The sequence below is a fragment of the Phaseolus vulgaris genome, chromosome 11, assembly GCF_051622355.1.
Source record: "Phaseolus vulgaris cultivar YP4 chromosome 11, ASM5162235v1, whole genome shotgun sequence".
Taxonomy (NCBI): Eukaryota; Viridiplantae; Streptophyta; class Magnoliopsida; order Fabales; family Fabaceae; genus Phaseolus; species Phaseolus vulgaris.
Genome location: NC_143508.1, coordinates 51,059,087 through 51,071,630, shown reverse-complemented (window position 1 = coordinate 51,071,630; position 12,544 = coordinate 51,059,087). Strand labels below are relative to the sequence as shown.

The window sequence follows — 12,544 nt, the reverse complement described above, 5'->3', positions numbered from 1 at the left end:
AACTGATAGAATGTTCATCCTATGCTTACTTGTGCCAAAGTTGGTATCTTCAAATTGAAAGTTTTTCATATACCTCTACTTCGGTTGATATTTATGAACCTACCATATATAAACAAGCTCAGGAGCATCCTGGATGACTCCAAGATATGTGATTTGAATACAAAGCTCTCATTGCCAATAACACTTGGACTCTAACTCAATTATCTACTGATGCAAAATTTAGTTGGATCCAAATGGGTTTTCAACCACAAATTAAATGTTGAAGGAATTTACAACATTACAAAGCTCGACTGATGATGACTCTTTTACGACAAGTGTACTGAGTCAGGAGTAATAATTTGTCCCTAAGGATGGATATCCAACCCACAAGGAAAAATTATTTAAAATCTTATTTGTAGCATTCACTAAGTATAAGAATATGTACAATAATTTGATTTGATATTGACAATAGTTTGCATGAAAATTAAATAAAAGCAAAGTAAATGAGTATCAACTAAGAAAATTGGGAATGAAGTTAATCCTTCTCACTCGTGTAAGTTTTAAACATGTAACATTCCATCTTGATTGACATTGATGCACATAAAAATCATTCATATTGATTCATCGCATAAAAAATTATTAAGAGAGTCTCCTAAATATTGATTTCTCACATATTTATAAAAACTCCTTATCATTACAAACAGATGTTATAAAGAAATTAACATTTCAAATTTATTTCTAGTTAAGCATTATGATATAGGTCAAATGCTTAGAAGCACTTTGTAATCAAATCTAAGGATCAAAATCATGAATAGTTTCCAGCTTTGAGAATAAAATGATAATACCAATCATTAATCAATAATTGAATATTATAGATAAATATCACATCAATACTTAACAGTTTGAACAAATTTCTCCTAATTACAAAGAAAAGAATTAGCCAGTCATTGTGGCTACAAGCATAGAGAACAAGAAAAGAAGATCTAGAGTGTTTCTCCTTGATGGTTGCTTCCTTTAGGGTTTTCTTCCTTTGGTTCCTCCCAATGATGTTTAGGGTTATGTCTCACGTCTTTTATTTAATCTAATTGGGCTTAGGCTAAGTGACATATTTATTCATAATATATTATTTTGCTTCATCTCATCTTAAATTCCTGAAAATAACACAAAATTCAGAATAAATCGTTCATATTTATCTTATAATCCAAAAAGATGTAAAAAGGTTAAAATTCCTAAAATATAGGTTAAATTATAACTACTTTATCAATTAGAGTCTATAAATGTCTATCTTTTTATATGAAATATTACTAAATTATGACACTTACCAGCTGATTCCAAAGGATTTTTATCAATCCAAAGGTTTTGATTACAAAGATACATTTAGTCTCATTGTCAAACCAACAACCATACATATTGTTCTTATAAAGGCTTTATCTACACACGACCCTTCCAACAAATTGACATTTACAAAACATCTTTCTACACGGTGATTTGGAACACAATGTTTATATGCAAATATCTCTTGAGTTTCCTTCTTCTAATCCTACAAACTTCATAAATCAATTTATGGGTTAATGCCCCCACTAGTACAAAATACGTTAAATACAACACCCTATAAAGACGGTTGTGAAAGAACAGTCGTAATAAGAGAGGCGGTGGTATTGTTGTATTTTTTTTCAAATTTACGGTGGAAGGGTCGTCATATGTGTGTTTGTTGGAGATACAAAGACGATTCCTAGTGAACCGTCGTTATAAGCTGGCCTGGCACTTTAGCTACATTGCATGCGCGTATCTCACTTCATCTTCCTCTCATTCTTCATTTTCCCTTACTGTGAGATGCAGTCTCACTCACTTTCTGCTCTCCACTCAAACCCTACTATTTTCTTCTCCACATTCATTACAGCCTGTCGCACCGCCGTCTCCCACCCACCGCATTGGTCGCTCAGTAAAGGCGTTGCTCCACCACACCGTTCGTGCCTCGTCACTTTGCATCGTCGTCGTCGCTCATCCTGTGACAACGCGCTGTCGTTGTCGCACACCCCCCCCCCCCCCCCCTTTGACTACACGCACGCGCTTGTCGTCGGTCAGTGAAACCATCGACAATTTTTATTTAGAGAGTTTTGAATTGATAATATTTGCATTGATGCTAAGAATGCGCGTCAATCCTTCACCTTCGCACGCCCACACATCGCCAGCACCTCCACTATAGAAGGTTAGTATTTTAATAAATATTTGAATGTTAGTGTTGATTAGTTAATAGTAATGTAATAGGCACAAAAATGGGTCTTGAGAAACAAGATGGACGCACAAGGTATTGTATCATCACTAAAAACAAAACAATGTGTTTGGTTTGTATGATTGAGGTAGGCAAACAATATTGTAAAATTCATTACAAATAGGTAGAAATTGATTTTTGATCCAATTTTTTTTTTATGGGAACTTGATTTAGTGTATATTTGATGGATGAATCCTCGGATTGAAGAGAAGAATGATAGATTTGGAGTTTCCAAAAATTAGCGTGACAAAACTTCAAACGGTCATAACTTTTGATATAGAAGTCGATGGCCCCACCAAAATTCAAAAATTTCATCATTTATTATAATTTGTTTATTTTTTAGCATTATTTAGGTATTTTGAGGTTTTAGTTCTCACACTTACACTTATCAGAAAATTCTGAATTTTTTCATGATGTTTTCTAGTATAAATTAGAGATTTATAAAATCATTATGATTACATTACATTCACAAATTTATTACTCATACATTACATTACATAATGTTATGTGTGTTCTAACAAGAAATCTTATTATTTTAGTGTTTATTCTGGATATAACATGTTGTGTGGGGGGGAGAAATGCAAGTGCAAATGCAAAGAAACACACTTGGATGTACCTTAAGGTAACCATGTATAACACTTTAGAATTACATAAAACTTTTTCATATATTTATAGAACTTTTTGTAGACTTTCATATTTAAATTATGATATTACATGTATTATTGTTCTGAAAATTTGATATTTAAAAAATTACACTTATAACGACGGTTCCCTATTAGAACTGTCTTTAAAAAACATTTCTAATGACGATTCTAGTGGGAAACAATCGTTATAAGTGTATTTTTTCAAAAAATATATTGTTATAACGGCGGTTCTAGAATTGTCATTAATGTGGCTTTATAATTACGATCCTAGAACCGTTCTTATAAACAAATGATTTATAACAACATCCGCAATAATGACAGGTAAGGAACCATCTTTATATGTCATTTTTAACCGTCGTTAATGAGCTTTTTTGTACTAGTGCCCATGTTCATGGTTTTTGAAACTCACTCACGTGCTTCTTAATATGGGTTTTCATTCTTCTAAGAGTGACTCTTATCGTTTTACTCGGTTCAACAATATTGGTACTCTTTTAATTATTATCTATGTTGATGATATCTTGATTACTAGTAGTTCTTCGTTTCTTGTCCAAATTTTTATCAAATATTTGATTGACAAGTTCGCCTTGAAAGACTTGAGTTTGTTACCCTATTTTCTGGGCATTGAAGTTAATTGGCTCGGTGATGACAACCTTTATCTTTCTCAGACAAAATATATCAAGGATCTTTTACAACGTGCTAAGATGATCAATTCAAATCCTCAACCCATACCCATGTTTTTGTCTTCTATATTAACTATTGATGGATCTATTGTTGTTGAAGATCCTACTATTTATCGCTTTACAGTTGGTGCTCTTCAGTACGTCACTGTTACTTGGCCTGAGCTTTCTTTGTGTTAATAAATCATGTCAGTACGTGCATCATCCTTAACTTCATCAATGAAAAGCAATGAAGCGCATACTTTAGTACTTAGTTGGAACTTCAACTCATGGTTTTCATGTCCGTTCATGCTCTGACTTCTCCATAATTGGTTTCAAAAATTCTAATTGGGATTCCAACTTTGACGACCGGAAATCTGCTACAGGTTATTACATTTATGTTGCACGGAATCTTATATCATAGTCGTCTATCAAGAAAAAGGTCATTTCTCGCAGTAATATAAAGGTTGAATACTGGAGTGTGGCTGCTACTCTCATTGAGATTACTTGGATTGAGTCCCTGTTCACTGGACTTTACAATTGGCTACACCAAAGCTAGACTCATAAAACATTGGTGTTGTTCTTCTCACGACTAATCTTGTTATGCACTCCAAATCCAAGCACTTTGAACTTGATCTCCATTTTTGTGCATGATCATATCCAACAAAAACGTCTTCTTCATATTCATCTTTCTTCACGGTTTCAAGTAGCTAATTTACTAACCAAACCCGTTTCTAGTGCTACTTTTCACAAGTTCAAGAGTAAACTTACGGTTTTTGTATGAAATATAATTTTGTATGATTCAATATTCTGCAATACATGCACAACTAGTGTGTTTTAAATTCATAATTGGAGTTTTAAATTTTTTCTTCTTTGATACATTGTCTTTTTTCCATAAATTCTTTAATGTGTTACGGTGTGTTTCGTTATATTTGTTTTGATTTCTCATGTTGGTTTGAACAATCAGTGTGTTTTCTCATACTTCTTTCTATAATTGAAACTTGTAGTCATGTTGTATTTTTCTATAATTGGAACTTGTTGACATGTTTTTTTATGGATCTCAATTGTTGTTAGTGTTTGTTGATTAGTTTTTAATGGCATTGTCTATTATGTTAGAAAGATTTTTTATCAACAAATTAGAAGAGTTATTTTTTTATTCACCAAAGTAACAAAGTCTTTACACTAAAAATAATAGGGTTGGAAATACATATAACAAAAGTTCTTCTAATAATTACGTGGTAATTAGATAGAATGACGATTCTTCTACCGTCATCGAGAAGTTAAATTATTTAAAAAATACTATCACAATTTTTTTAATAGTTTCAAAAGGACCATCACAGAGATTGATACATACATAGTGTTTCTTTAACCTGATTAAGGTTAAGAATTTTCCCAGATAAAGTTACAAAGAATGAAGAAAGTAAACAAAAATAGTACATGGGCATTATATTTCTATACTTTCTTACTACTATTCCCATTTCACTCATTAAGTTGAATCCAGGAATGAATTTTGCCATACCATGCTCTAGTGTCTCGATCTGAAAAATCCAAGACCAAACAATCTCTTCAATCTCCTAGGGATACCAATGCTCCTACCTGGTCTATGGTGAGTGGTTGTGGCTGCTTGTTTCCCTACAAACAAATAACTATTTAGAATAGCAAATATTTAATGCCACATATAAATACGATTCATTAAGATAAATGAAATTATGTATAGATAATGTTTAAGACTTTCAAATTTATAGGAGCTAAAGCTGAAAGAAAGTTAAGAGAACTAAAATCAAAATTTTATGTTTACAAAGACTCACAAACTCTTTTTTAAGTTATGCATTTTTCTTAAGAATTGAGATAATTTATCACCTTCCACCCTTTTAAGAGTACTTTCTACTTTAACTAAATTTTTTACACAATCTAACTTCTCATTTTAGTCCTATAGGTTTGGGTTCTTGTATAAGGGTGATAACATTTCTGAAATATTTTGTTTTATTTAATGATGATAGCATATGATATTAAGTGTTTATTAGAAGCAATATATTGATTTTGTACTATTACCATTATCATGAGAATGCTCATCAGACTCATTATGCTCATCAGGCTCATCAGAGCTCAAAGCAGAAATTTTCTTTGACCAATATTCTTGGAATCTTTGTTTTGCATATTCCCTGTAGTTAAAGTCAATTTTATTTACATGCTCCTGCAGAAAAGGAATTCAAAAGAATAATTAGATACCATACATTACACACATTTGAAAAATCTATATATACTTAGAACTATCCTTTTAGAAATTTAATTTACAATATTTTAGACTATTTATTTCGATAACCAGACTACAATTTGGTCATTTGTGTAATAAATCCAATTCCAAAATTACATTACAAGAAAATCATGAAATAGAAACTAATTTTAGAAACTAAAAGACAATAATATGATTCAAAATGATTCTACTATTGAATGATCTATTTAAAGGTTCACACAAATCTATAAATTAAGAGCATGTTTTGTTTCATTTCTATCTCACTTTCCATGTTAATTTTAATCATTCTTTTACAATGGATTGATATCAAACGTGATTTAAAGGTGTTCCGAACACACCCTAAAAAAGTAATACTTGTAAAAAGAAAAGGCAATGGCTTAATGAGTACAAGAAAGTCTCTTCAACTTTTAAGGACGCCTTTCAAATTCAACATGAGTGTAAGAGTAAAATTTTCATATATATAAACATTGAATTTTGTTATGGTTTTGATTATAAACATTTTATTTATGTAAATAATGCACATAAGCTTAAATATAGAAAATCAATGCTAATTAAGTGAGAAAGTGAAGATATATACCGAAATTACTCCCCAAATGCCCCACGATAGATGATTTGCAAGAGCGTACTTCTCAACTTCTTCAAGCAATTGTTCTACTTCACTGTCACTAGGTTTCTCACCTGTATCGCCATTTTTTTTATCAACAAGGACCAAATAATTAAACAAAACCACTTAAAGGATGGTCCCACCCTCATACAAAATAATATATACAAATGCACATTTCCTCATATTCAAACAACATCCCAAAAAATACGCCTACTACCTATCCTTACACTACCAACTAAATACAACGGTAAGAGAAAATTGTATTGATGAGAAAATGTTAACATTTATATCACTAGGAACTATGGTTTATAATAATAAAAAAGTTATTTTAAATAAAACTAAGTCCACCATGCAATAAAATCTTTTAACACAATTGAAATGTCACCTGAAGAACTCAAATATGCATGTACAAATCGTCGACGCTCCTCCAAATCTAACAAAAGAAAGAACGAAATTGTGTTAATTGTTTGGTGAAAACAAAAGTTAGAAGAAATTCCAGAATTGATGATTCACGAAAATCATGAAATAGAAATCAATTTTATATACCAAAAATAATTAGTTGTTATAGTAACTAAATTAGAGACTAAAATTCTTTTTGATTTCTAAATTAGTTTATATTATTATTAAATAATTTTTAAATTAGTATCTAATTAACGATCAAAAAATTTGCTACCTAATTTAGAATCTAAATAATTGGTAGTTAAAACATTGATAGCTAATTAGATACTAATTTAGAAACTATTTAACAATAATAGAAACTAATTTAAAAATAAATAAAAAATAGTTTTTAAAATGATCTCTGATTTAGTCACTATAGCAACTAATTATTTTTTTTGTTTCTAAAATTGTTTTCTATTCCATAATTTTCTTGTAGTGGACATACCAGGATATTTAGTGTAGTCAAGAATATGAGGTGTATCTGTGTGATAGTTGGCCGCCATCTCATTGAAGTGATTTGCTATATCATACGCCACAGGATTGTAACTTGCATATTCATAATCCTGTTATAAAAATAAATATTTAGTATTTGTTAGTATACAAAACTTTACATTTACTTATGACTTTTTAAATAAATATTACATAAATCTTTAGAATTAAGATTAATTATGTCTTTAGTTTTTGAAATTTGTTGAGATGAATTTAATTTGAGTGTCTAAACTAAAAATAATAACTAAATAAACATGGTTGTTTTGGCTCATCAGAAGATTCAAGAACAAAAAGATTCCTCTAACCAACATAAAAAGATGAACTTACTATAATGGTGACAGAACAGGACTCTTCATCAAGCATTATGTTACCATATTGCAAATCGTTGTGGCAAAATCCTATGCATTGGTTTGTGCCTGATAACTCATTTTCCAAGGTAGATATTTCCTTGTCCAAAGTGTTCAAACTAAATGCTTCAACATCTTCAGGAGAACTCAAGCGTTTGGCTTCTTTAACCCAATCTCTGAAGCATTAAAACAAATTTATTTTAGAAATTATCAAATTCAACTAATATTCACATGTGTATCTAAACATTAATATATTCATGTTTCAAACAAATTGTTCTTCTAGATAACATAATGAATGAAATTTGACTGGGATGTTAATCTCAATTTGAATAGATCAAGAATCTAGTTTTTCATAAGAACAAATACCTTAACCTATCCCAAAGGTTCACTGTCTTTGGACCAGGCATGCCAAGATCATGAAACTCCTTCATTTTGGCTGCTATAAGAGCAGAAGTAGATGCATCTCGCAGATCAGATGCTGATAATGTCTGTTAAATCCACCACATTAATCTATCAGCTTGATCATGTTCATAAATGGGATAGTAAAAAAAATGAATATAACAAATGACTAAACTTTTCAAGTATGATATCAAAAGTGAGTGTAGTTTTAAGTAATATCAATTTTTATAAGATTGAGTTAAATTTAAAGTTCACTTTCTAATATGGAATTATGGTCTATTCTAGCGAGAGTTTGTTGAGTTTATCAGACTACCAGCTATCGAATCACCCATAATATGTTGTCCCACATACGAGTTGAAAAGTCTCAACGTGAAAGAGGTGTTGAAGATCTCACGTCAATTAAAGATGAGGTTATTTCATAGTATAAAAGGACTGCAAACCTTACCTTATCTTATAAATCAGTTTTATAAAATTGAACTAAAATTAAAGTCTACTTCTTGCAACTTACTAAGAGATACTAGGTTTAGAGTTTAGGTTTCTTGCAACTCACTACGAGATACTAGGTTTAGGGTTTTGGTTTAGGTTATGATAAAAGTTGGGGAATGAAAATGAATGCATGAAGTAAAGATGACAATACCCTTGCATGGATGAACTCCTCAATGCGACCATTATCGAACCTTCCTAGCAAACGAGGCCCTTGTCCACTCTTTGACATGAATTCAAATGTCTTGACCTCAACATCCCTATCAAAGAAAACACCAGTGCCCACACCATAGATTCTTGCCACAACCTTTCTTGAGGATTCTCCTTCTGTTGTCTTCCATTTTATCTGGAAAACTTCATTTGTCATTGCTCCTTTAAGAGGGATTACTTTCAATGCATTCACATCAACTACATTCTCCCATTCAGTTGCCAATGATTTCAGTATCTCACTTGCTTCACTTGGAAGACAATATTCTCTTTCTTCTATGCCCTTTATTGCACTACTTTCTGGAATCCCTGCATCATCATCACTAACTACATTTTCTGCATCAACAACTTCTTTATTCACAGGATTTCGTGTGGCCTCTTCAGCTGCCCCAAGAACAAAAGTCACCATTCTTCCTTCAAGAAGAAGACTATAAATATTCAAGTTCCTTTTTCTTTGATTCCTTTACACCTGGAAAAGCAAAGATAATTAATACCCAAAAAAAATTAATATCCATATATATATAAGCCATGGAAATCAGAATATATATGAAGAATTTTCTATTTCAACATATTTTTTATCAGCAAAAAAAATAATATAAAATAAAGGAGATACTTCAGGGGTATCTCAACTCGTATACAGTATACACACAGTATACCGTATACAGAACCACGAAACCCAAACCAACTAAGGTTATTGGTTTCTTAAAAATGAAAATAAAAATCATTCAATCAATGAATATTCCTTCCACCAACCCATAAACCTACACAATTGGTCTAAAAATAAATTACTACAACCAAATAAATAGATTTAAAACAAAATAGAAATAAAAAAAAAGATAATTCTTTAAAAAAAGAATGAAAAGTGAATGATCAACCTATCAACTCATCCTATAACGAAACAAAGTACTAATTTCAACTCATATAAATCAGATGGATTATCCATGATCCATCCTACTTTTAGCCAGCTAAAACGGATCATGCTAACCCATTTTGCAACTCATAAATATCTCTTTATGATTAAGTATATATACATCTAATCTCAAAATCTTAAATTTTATGAAGAGGATGAAACCAATTAAAAGTGTTATTTTATTAAAATATAAAGAAAGATTTTAAAAATTAAAAAAAAAGTCTAATTGCTATTTTCTTACATATATATAAGAAATATAGATGTTTATTGTAAAATTATTTAGCATATAATATTAGGAGAGATTAAATGCAATTTCCTCAATTATTTTTAAGTACATTGTTACATTTAGAAGAAAGAGTGCATTTTAAATCTCATGTTAAGAATAAAAAATATATGATTTTTGTAATTTTTAATGTCTAAAAATAAATATAATTTGAATACAAATAGCTGAGTCTTCGTATATGAAGCCTCAAATAAAAGGTTTCAAATTTCCCTATTATCTCTAAAGGAAAAATCTAGTAAAATCCTTGAATATATCACAATGTTGATGTTTATTATGCAGTAAATTTAATAACATTTCGAAAACTACAAAGTTATAAACATCCTAAGAATTATAAGAATTTAGATAACAGTTTTAAAACCAAACAAATACACTCTTGGAATCAACATGAATCATGTTACCTAAACAAAATTAGTATGTGATTAATTTAACCAATTGTTCTGCAACATTTGAACAAAATTGTTACCACCCATAGAGAGAAACCCTGTTCTTTCTCTGAAAAAGAGCATAAAAAGAAGTGAAATTATTGCAACAGAAGAACAAAGAGAAAGAAAGGAACCTCAGAAGGAACGACAACACCTGGTTGGTGACCTTACCACCGGGGAAGAAGAGTAAAGGCTCACAAATAAAAGATCCTGTGATTTTGAAAGCATGGAGAAAAGAGGTTTATATAGGGTCTTTCCACCTCTAACAAATGGGTACAAAAAGTGGGGTCCAGATGAAGGGAGGGAAAATGGAGGGTCCCAAGTGACCCTCAAAATCCACTTTTTTCAGCAATATGTATAAATAGATTTTGCCACTATTCTCCAAAATCATTCAAGTTTTAAGGAAACAATTATTTTATAGTGTATGTTGAACAAACTCTTGTTTAAAAAAAGAAAATTGTGAAATAGAGGACTACATTTCCTAAAAAAAAAAAACAGAATTGTAGAGTTACACAGTGTATATGTCTGGTTTTCTTGGTTTATGCATGATTTTCTAATGATGTTATAGGAAGCATTGGTACATATAACTAAAAAAGGAAAGAGATGATTACTACAAGCACGATTTGGAACTCACTTGTTATGAAAATTAAATTAGATATTTTGTTTATTTGTATAAGAATTAGTTATATATATAGTCATTTTTTTATCAAGAAAAAAAATAAAATAATAATATTAATAGGTAAAATAGTACGATCCACTAAATACGGAATATAATTAGTTTAAAATCTCTTCTTCAAGCTAGCTTTTCTACATTTACATATTATTTTTCTATGTAGCACAGACACTGACACGAACACTGATACGACACAGACACGGACAAGGATACGAAGATACATAAAATCTCTAAAATGTAGAACACGGAGGAATCTATATATTATATAATTATGAATTATATAAATTGACAATAAAAGTTTATGTGCACAAATATGTTTCAAATTATTTTTTTGAGCAGAAAAATGTTTTTTATTTTTATAATCATAATAACAATTTATACAATAAAGTTTGAATTTTTAGAAAATTAATGTAGTTTTCTTTTTTAAAATTGTGTTAAAACCGTACTACAATTGTCATAAATCTAACAAATACTTTTTGAATTGAACATTTCACAATACGTGTCCTCCAGGTGTCATACGAGTGTCGGTGTCTGATACTCTTATCGAACACCGACACGCCATTTAAGAGGAGTGTCCGAACTTCATATTTTCCTTTTCTCTTTGCTGATGACTTTCTTTCAAAGACACGTTGTTTTTCTCTTTCTGTCTCTTCACAAAAATATGATTAATTTGCATAATGGGTTGTAGTTCATAAAGAAAAACAATTCTTATTTTTAATTAAGTTGATTCACCTAATAAATCTCCCCCTCACCAATTAATTAGGGTTATATTCAACTAAACTCGCTTTTTCCAAGTAAATAATAAATTTTCCTATAGATAAGTTCTTTGCCATCATATCTAAAGCATTATTCATGTGGATTTTTTCTAATAATAATTGCTCCATCACGTATCCAATAATACCAGAGCTCAATGTACATTAGTATTGAAGGAAAGTTTAAGTTTTTATTAAGATAGATTGCACTTTGACTATCACATATAAAACATATTTTTCTTATGATAATTGCAACTCTTGTAGGATTTTCTACATCCACAAAACAGTTGTTGTAACAACAATATAATCTACCTCATAAAAAAAGATAAAGAAATACATTTTTGTAGTTTGGATTGTCATGACACTGTTCTCCCCGCAAAAGTCAACATATAAAAGTAGACTTCCTAGAATCAAATCACCCACAATATATGCATTTGTATAACCATTCAAGATAGACTTACCACTTATAAAGCATAAACAAACTCTAAAAGTACCTTTGAACTACCTAAGTATTCACTTTACAACTTGTTAATGCTCTTTTTTAGGATTAGAAAGGAGACGAATAACAACAACAACATGAGCAATGGTTGGCCTTGTATACACCATAACATAGATTAATCTACCAATTATAAATGAATATGGAATATTTTGCATTTCTTATTTACCTTTCTCTCTTGTAGGGCACTACTTTAAGCTCAACTTAAAGTGACTTGCAAAGCATCAATGTACAAC

General features: G+C 30.4%; 1 protein-coding gene across 1 annotated transcript; it reads right to left on the bottom strand.

Annotated features, from left to right (window-relative positions):
- Positions 1-4,839: 4,839 nt before the first annotated feature.
- Positions 4,840-10,605, bottom strand: LOC137825179 (putative choline kinase 2). The gene is made up of 9 exons (XM_090297328.1): positions 10,522-10,605; positions 8,720-9,241; positions 8,050-8,171; positions 7,664-7,859; positions 7,293-7,410; positions 6,795-6,842; positions 6,383-6,483; positions 5,604-5,745; positions 4,840-5,183 (listed from the first exon to the last, which is right to left on the bottom strand). Exons 2-9 carry the CDS (start codon positions 9,179-9,181, stop codon positions 5,077-5,079), a joined length of 1,296 nt encoding a protein of 431 aa, XP_090153454.1. The 5' UTR covers positions 9,182-9,241; positions 10,522-10,605; the 3' UTR covers positions 4,840-5,076.
- Positions 10,606-12,544: the final 1,939 nt, after the last annotated feature.

What these genes read in the sequence shown, in the direction of transcription:
- LOC137825179 (XM_090297328.1), bottom strand. Translation starts at nt 9,181, where the DNA reads ATGGTGACTTTTGTTCTTGGGGCAGCTGAAGAGGCCACACGAAATCCT. An exon ending in AGGAGTTCATCCATGCAAGG is followed by an intron (nt 8,172 to 8,719) that starts GTATTGTCATCT and finishes TGGATTTAACAG; the next exon opens with ACATTATCAGCATCTGATCT. An exon ending in CCTGTTCTGTCACCATTATA is followed by an intron (nt 7,411 to 7,663) that starts GTAAGTTCATCT and finishes TTTTTATAACAG; the next exon opens with GATTATGAATATGCAAGTTA.